Below are 7,066 nucleotides of genomic sequence, written 5' to 3' on the forward strand. Positions count from 1 at the left end.
TAATCTGAGCAGAAAACTTTGGTGTTCTTTTTGTCTGCATTTCTTCTTCCTGCTCTGTGTTCAGTTAGTTTACTTTTTCTCCATTGTATAATCCTGCTGGACTCTGGTTATTCTGGTTTTTAAATATAGTTTCTACCTTTGAGTCTCATTTACACCTGACAGGAAGTCCAACAGCAGCACTGCAGGAAACACCTGAACATGTTGACGACAACATTTATGATGAAGAATATTTCTCAAAGCATAAACAAATGAATTCATAGAGAGAAACACTGCTAAATTTGGTTCTCATCCTTGAAATAATCTTTAGTTTAGCTGAAAGAAAAGCAGAAAATCATCAGATGCAAAGTGTCATGGCTACTGAACGGACTCACGCGCAGACAGTTCTTTCGCAGAGAACAAAAGGAGATTTATTCACAACAGGGATCACCTTAGTGCTATATATATATGTACAGTGAGTTGGGAGGGGGGTCCAGGGAGAGAAGGGGGGGGGGGGGGGGGGGGAATCCACACACACGCTTCCTCTTCCACACAATCACCGCCACAGCTCCTCCGCACACACGCACTCCTCTTCAGCCGCACTCGCTCCAAAACTCCACACACGCTGCCACACTTGGGCAGGTCCCGTGATTAGGTCCAGAAGAGGGATATCTACACACAGAAGTTAACGTTAGTTCCACAGAAAAATACATACAAGGGCTTCTTTTTGAAAATGCCAAGAGCACAAACTCAGGAGGTTCAACGTTCCAGCGGTGAGCTGCTCAGTGCCACTGCCTTAAATAGCAGCTGGGGAAATCAGCCAGATCAGCAGCAGGTGGACACAATCACACAGGTGCGTGGGCCAAGAGCGAGAGCCCGTAACAAGCTCCACCCAGGCAGAGAGGAGGAGGAGAGACAAAGAAAACAAAAACTAACAACAACAACAAAACCTGTAGCCAGCGTGGGCCAACCAGAGAGACACGGGGGCCGTGACACAAAGAATTTCTGTGGGAATGTTTCCTTACTGAGGAGCGTCTTGACTTCGACAGGAACTCACCTTTTTCTACATTTCCCTCAAAATCTGAGCTTAATTTACAGACTCATGGCTGAAGTTCTCATCCTGTTTGACTCCTTTTTAATGTTCTCAGCATGAAGGTTCGTGGAGGAGGAGGAACCTGAGCAGCTCCTGTCATCACAAACTGCCGTATAACAAAAACACATTAAACACTTGTAGGGTCTTAATGAAATCTGTTTATTTTACAACATGAAGAAAATCAAAGCATCTGAAAGAAGAAACACAACAACAACAACAACAAAATAAACTCCTCCATGGAGTGAAAAGATGCTCTGAAACAGCGAACACTTTTACAGTTTATTTTGACAAAAAAAATAAAAAATTATAAACTATCACAATAACAAAGAGCAGATGAACATATTTGATATCTATATTAACCATATTTACATTTAATCCCACCTTTCAGTTATAACAAAACAGTAAAGTATCATCCTTCATTCGAGGGGGGGGGGTTATTTCTTAAACTGTTTTCCAAACTTGTACTGCAGAGCTCCTCTGGTTCCTTCATCCACTCTGCTTCTCATCTCTTTCAGTTTCTGGACCTTCTCTGTGTCTCCTTTCTCATCTATCTTCTCAATCAGGAAGTCCAGGTGGACAAATGTGGACGCTGAATCAGCTTTCAGAGCGATCTGCTCCAGTCTGACAACATGTTGGTAGGACTCATCCAGGAACTGTGACTTCTCTGCTGTCAGTTGGTTCATTTCTTTATTAAGATCTTCCAAAAGATTTGACTTCTGGTCACTTTCCGATTTATTCTTCTCATACTTTTTCTTAATTTCTTCCAAAGTCCTCTGAACTTTCCTTGTCTTGGTCACATATTTTCGTTTTTCTTTCACATGAGCTGATACAGGACACTTATTGGTACAAACAGTGCAGCAGCCATCTTTCATGACCTCACAGTGTTCAGGATACCAGGCCATTGTGCATCCAGGATAGTGACAGTTCTCCTTACAGACAGTACAGCAGGTAGCTGCTTTGTAAAAACAAACCCTCATCCCAGCATCAATATCTTCTTTAACTTTGTAGGGCTCATCAACTTCTACAGTGAAGTTTTCATTCTTCGTCATCTTTTCTTTATATTTCTTCAGAGCTTCTTGACTCTGTCTGATTTCTGTCTGCTTCAGTTCTGCCAGTTCGATTCTCTCTTTCAGGTTTTGGATGGAGGCTGTCAGTCTGATTCGTTCTGTCAATACTTTCTGTGTTTTCTTTACATTTTGAGGTGCAGATCGTTCTAGAAAGTCTGAGAACTCTCTCATTCCTTTATCTGTTACTCCCCAAGAGAACTCAAAGACAGACACATCTTCCTCTGTTCTATCTTCCTTCTGTTGGTTATCAAACAGGAAGTGAACGGGCTGATCCTTCTCATTTCTGGCACATTTAAATTTTGCAGCTTTAAGAGCTTTAAAAGCATTTTTAGGTACAATTCCATTTGAATTTGTGATGAGAGTTATGATATTTTTCTCTACGTCTTTTCCAAACAGGGACATCATTGCATCAAAGACGTACATCAGTCGGTCACTCAGTCTATTATCTGTCGCCTTCATCACCAGACCCACTACATTAACTTCATGAACTCCATCCTCTGATTGAAACAGGTCCAATAATCTTTGGTAGATAATGTCATCATGCTCAGTCCCTCTGGTGTCTCCATATCCAGGAGTATCGATGACGGTCAGAGAGTAGGGCAGAGTTTTATCTTCAAAACCAAAGACTTCGTACACGATCACATCTAATGTCTGACTGCCTGCGTGATTATTCTCCTCCTCCTCTACAATCTGAAACCAGACTTCATCCTCCCACTTCACTCCCATGGCGTAGTTGAACAGAGCGTTGATCAGAGTAGATTTTCCTGCTCCTGTTTCACCTACAAGTAAGATGGTTTTATTTGTCTTGTTCGGGTTTTTTTCACCAACAGTCATTCTTGTTAGAGTTCCAAACTCTTGTTTCTTTGGTCTGAACTGGTAAACAGCAGGAGATCTTGGATGAATTTTAATACTTCTGCATATAATGTCCTTGTATTTGGATGAGATGTTTCTGTAGAAAAAAGTGAAAGAGCTCAGTACATCTTTAAACCTGGGTTACAAATTTTATTCTTTCTTAAATTAAATATGTGGTTGTTTTCTATTTTAAAGTTAAATAGTTATTCAAAATCATATATCTACAGACAGATAAAAAATTGAAGGAAATACCTGAAACTGTGACCACTGTCATTAGCCGGTCTGGTTGTTGTGTAATGCTCTGCTATGATTAGACTGTTAAAATAAAATATGTGGTTATTATACTGCAGTGTCTTTGCAGGACCTTAGCAAAGAGGGAGCAGATTAAAAAAATGCTAAAAAAGGTTCTGTACAGATTAAGGTAAATAAAGGTTCAAATGCCACTTAAATGTTACACAAACACTGCTTTTACTAGACTTTATCATGTGTTTTAAAAATGAAAGGTGGCTTTTGAACTTTTTAAATTATTACTAGTTAACATGGATGTTGAAATTCCATATTACTCAGTCCATAAGCTGATTAATTAATAAATTAAACACCAAATATAAATACAACAACTTGAACCATTCTGTTATTTTTTCCTGTCTTCTTGTATAAAATGTTTTTTTTTGTCTTTGTAATTTCATTGCCTAACAAAAAGAAGGTATTTTTGTAAAGCAAGCATTCTGTCTTTTGTCACACATTGTTGACTACACTACACTCCATGAAGTCAACAAAATTAAAACTGTTCTTTTGAGCAGTCATATCTGTATTCAAACCGACACATCTGTTGAAGGGCGAAGACTTTGCAGAAATGAGAAAGAAAATTCAGTTGAACACATAAATGTGATTTTGTTACTCACTTTCTCCCAGTGTGGCCTTGTGCATAGAGCTTTTCATATTGGGGTGGCTGTTCTTGAATCTCTGAATGACATCAACACAAAATAGATTAACTTAATTAATCTGAGATAAAGATGTCAATTCATCTGTCCATCCATTCATTTTCTTCTCCTTGTCCAGAGCTGGGTCACGGGTGCAGCTGCCCCAGCCCTCACCTCCAGCTTATTTAGAGAAACACCAACTCGTTCTAAGCCTGGCTGAAAAATGTAATCTCTCCAGCGTGTCCTGGTTCTGCCCCAGGGCCTCCTTCCAATGGGATATGCCTGAAAAACCTCACAGAGAAAATGCCAAGGAGGCATCCTAGTCATATGTCCAAACCACCTCAACTGGCTTCTTTCAATGGATGGATGGATGGTCTTTTGTACATTGAAATTGTTGTCCTGTTTTTCTTTTTTGGTTTTTCATCACATAAATTCTCCTGACCATTGTTAGACTGTTTATGTTGCCCAATGTTCAGCTATCTATCTGTCCACTAAAGTTTCATTGACTGTTTTACTAAAAGATGCTGAACCACTCTTTTATGCGAAGTATTTCACATTTTTGTGTCATGTACTTGTCACATCTCTGGTGTATCCAAAGACACTACACATAAAGATTCAGATTAATCTATCTCAACTGTTTGATGTTCAAATATTGGTCTGTTGTCTGACTAAACAATCTGGCTGTATTTACTAAAATGATTTATAAAAAGTTTATGAAAGCCGTTACATGCCAAAGTCTTATATTTGTATTTGTTACAGCTTTTGGTTTCTCTACCTGTTGTTATCTGTGATGAAGAAAAGTCTGGTGTTGACTCCATGCTCCGTTGTGAATCAGAAGCCATTTTCAGGCAAGGGGATCCAAACTCAGCTTCTTGAGAAGCTGTCCTCTCCATAATGTCACTCTTCGGGCTGCAGAGCTGCACAAATTTTCCAGTGAGCTGACATCAGCAGCACAAACAGATTAGGAGAATAAGTAAGACAGAAAATCATCAGAAACTTTTACTGTACTTTGAACTGAGATATGGAAGATCACTGAAAATCAAGCATCATATCTCTGAAGGTTCTCAGTCATCCAGGTCATCATAGTCTAAGGAGCTTGGAAAGAAAGGCATCTGGACTTCTTTAAGTTGCTTGACCCTAGAACTGAAGAAGCTTCTCGGATGAGAGGTGAAACATTTTCAAGCAACTTAAAGAAGTCCAGACACTTTTCTTTCCAGGCTCCTGTTATGATCTAAAGTTTTCAGTGTTTGTTTTATGTGCGACTCCTCCCACCAGAGGATGGCTGTGGGTTTTTTCCCCTCTCTCTTAGGAGGTGGACACCTGGGCGTGCCTGCTGAGTAGCTGGGTGGAGTCTCTTCCTGTCCTTGGATTGGATAATTGGCTAATCACCTCCAGTATTTAACTACCAGATGACAGCCACCTGGCCCCCTCTCTCCTAACCGCCACCATCCAACAAAGAACCTGTGTTGTTGATTTGTTGCTGTGTAGAGTGTCTTTGCCAAAATGATTTGCGTGTGTGTGGCGTTAGTACCTCCATTTTGTAAATAGTTTCGTCAAGTAGCAATCGTGTATTTTCTTCACCTTGTATATATTCTTCACTGCAGCAGCCTAGTAGGCATGAGAAGCCATTTTTGTTTGAGTTTTTTCCTGTTTTTCATTTAGAAAGTTAGGTAAGTGAATTGTCTTTTGTTTGGTTTTCATTTGTATAGGGACCATTAGGGAGTTTTGTTTGTTATTTTTGGTACTGCTCACTGCTGAAGCAAATAAATGGCTGCTTAGCACTTTAAAAGATACGACTGTTTGTGTTCTTGCTTTGGTGGAGCGGGAGTGGGCCAATTTCTTGTTGCGTTCAATACACACCTAGACAAAGAACGTAACAGCTCCTTAGACCAAGCATCTTTAATTTAAGATAAGAAGTATAATATCATCACTGTGAAGTGATGATATTATGCCAGACAATTTTGGACAAATGTATCTGTACTTCTACATGTAGATAAGTGAATATCTATACCTGTGTCACTGTTACAGGCCCCACTATGACGGGCGCGTAGCCAGATTACAATCCTGTAAAACAGGAGAGAAAGTGAACACAGGAGACACGCTGCCGTTCGCCTGTTCAGTCTTGCCAGAATTTATTCATACAACACAAGCATATCTGCTCCACTCTTTTGTTAACTCAATTTCACAATAACTGCTCATTCCCTCACATGGCTTGTTTTCCACCAGTACATTTCAATATTAGTCCACACTACTGGCATGAAAAAACAAAGGGTTTAAATGAATGAAACAAATGACAACTACACCTCTTTTCCCATAAATGAGATAAACAAAATAATTCACATCATCATGGTAGTGTCTTATCATAGAAAGGAAACTCTACCTTCAACATTACTGCACTACTTTCCTTGCCAGCATTTTTGTTGGCCGTACTCTTATTAGCGCTCTCGCTTCATGTGTCTTTTTCAGACCAGTTAGATTCTAACACTGAAACAGCAAGTTTACACATGACTTCAGGCGGGCTCAGAACACTTTACACACGCGTTACACAAAACATTTGTCATGAACACAAAGCTACAAGTTTATCAGGAACTGTAAACCCAACTGGGTTGGTGGTGCTTATTATTATATGGAGTATTATACGCAGTTGCAACAGCTTGCTAGCGTTACCCAGGCATATAGCCTAGCTATAACATCCTACAGAGCTAAAGTAGCTCACATAGCGACAGTATAATACATCACATATCACAGACCCGTCTTATGTCATGAAAGTTTAAGTATCACAGTGTCCAGCTGTGTATTTCTTTATGTTTTTGACCACATTACTGACCTGTAAAACAGGAGAGAAAGTGAACACAGGAGACACGCTGCCGTTCGCCTGGTCAGTCTTGCCAGAATGGAAAACTTACGGCAGCTATGCACCCGACTCAGTTCCCAAAGCACTCTGCTGCCCCCTACTGTCTAAAGTGTTATACACTCTCCTGGCAACAGGGAACTTACATGACATTGTGGCTTTAAATTACACCAATAAACCAGCAAAATAAAACATGCAAAATAATCTCCACATATCACGACACTTAACTCACAATTGTGACCACATTTCTGTGTGGATCACATCACCGCTGCCGTTGCTTCTCTTGAGAAACTCGAAGCTCTTTGTA

The 7,066-nt window shown here is 40.0% G+C and overlaps 1 protein-coding gene across 4 annotated transcripts; it reads right to left on the reverse strand.

Annotated features, from left to right (window-relative positions):
- Nucleotides 1–503: 503 nt before the first annotated feature.
- Nucleotides 504–7,066, reverse strand: LOC146665585 (uncharacterized). 4 transcript variants are annotated; one of them, XM_085413293.1, is made up of 5 exons: nucleotides 6,736–7,066; nucleotides 4,684–4,825; nucleotides 3,891–3,951; nucleotides 3,241–3,303; nucleotides 504–3,085 (listed from the first exon to the last, which is right to left on the reverse strand). In XM_085413293.1, the coding sequence occupies exons 2-5, from the start codon at nucleotides 4,799–4,801 to the stop codon at nucleotides 1,504–1,506; spliced, it is 1,824 nt and encodes a 607-aa protein (XP_085269419.1). In that variant the 5' UTR covers nucleotides 4,802–4,825; nucleotides 6,736–7,066; the 3' UTR covers nucleotides 504–1,503. The 4 variants fall into 4 exon arrangements, with proteins under 4 accessions (XP_085269419.1, XP_085269417.1, XP_085269416.1 ...); XM_085413291.1 differs by having other exon boundaries at nucleotides 4,684–4,846; XM_085413290.1 differs by lacking the exon at nucleotides 6,736–7,066 and adding an exon at nucleotides 5,920–6,727 and having other exon boundaries at nucleotides 4,684–4,846.

The sequence above is a fragment of the Rhamphochromis longiceps genome, linkage group LG7, assembly GCF_057381845.1.
Source record: "Rhamphochromis longiceps isolate RC_006_pf linkage group LG7, R_longiceps_female_GT1.1, whole genome shotgun sequence".
NCBI lineage: Eukaryota > Metazoa > Chordata > Actinopteri > Cichliformes > Cichlidae > Rhamphochromis > Rhamphochromis longiceps.

Coding starts and splice junctions, on each gene's coding strand:
- LOC146665585 (XM_085413289.1), bottom strand. Junction 3,304..3,890: donor CAAGGCCACACTGGGAGAAA/GTGAGTAACAAA, acceptor TTATTTTAACAG/TCTAATCATAGCAGAGCATT. Junction 3,086..3,240: donor GACAGTGGTCACAGTTTCAG/GTATTTCCTTCA, acceptor TTTTTTCTACAG/AAACATCTCATCCAAATACA.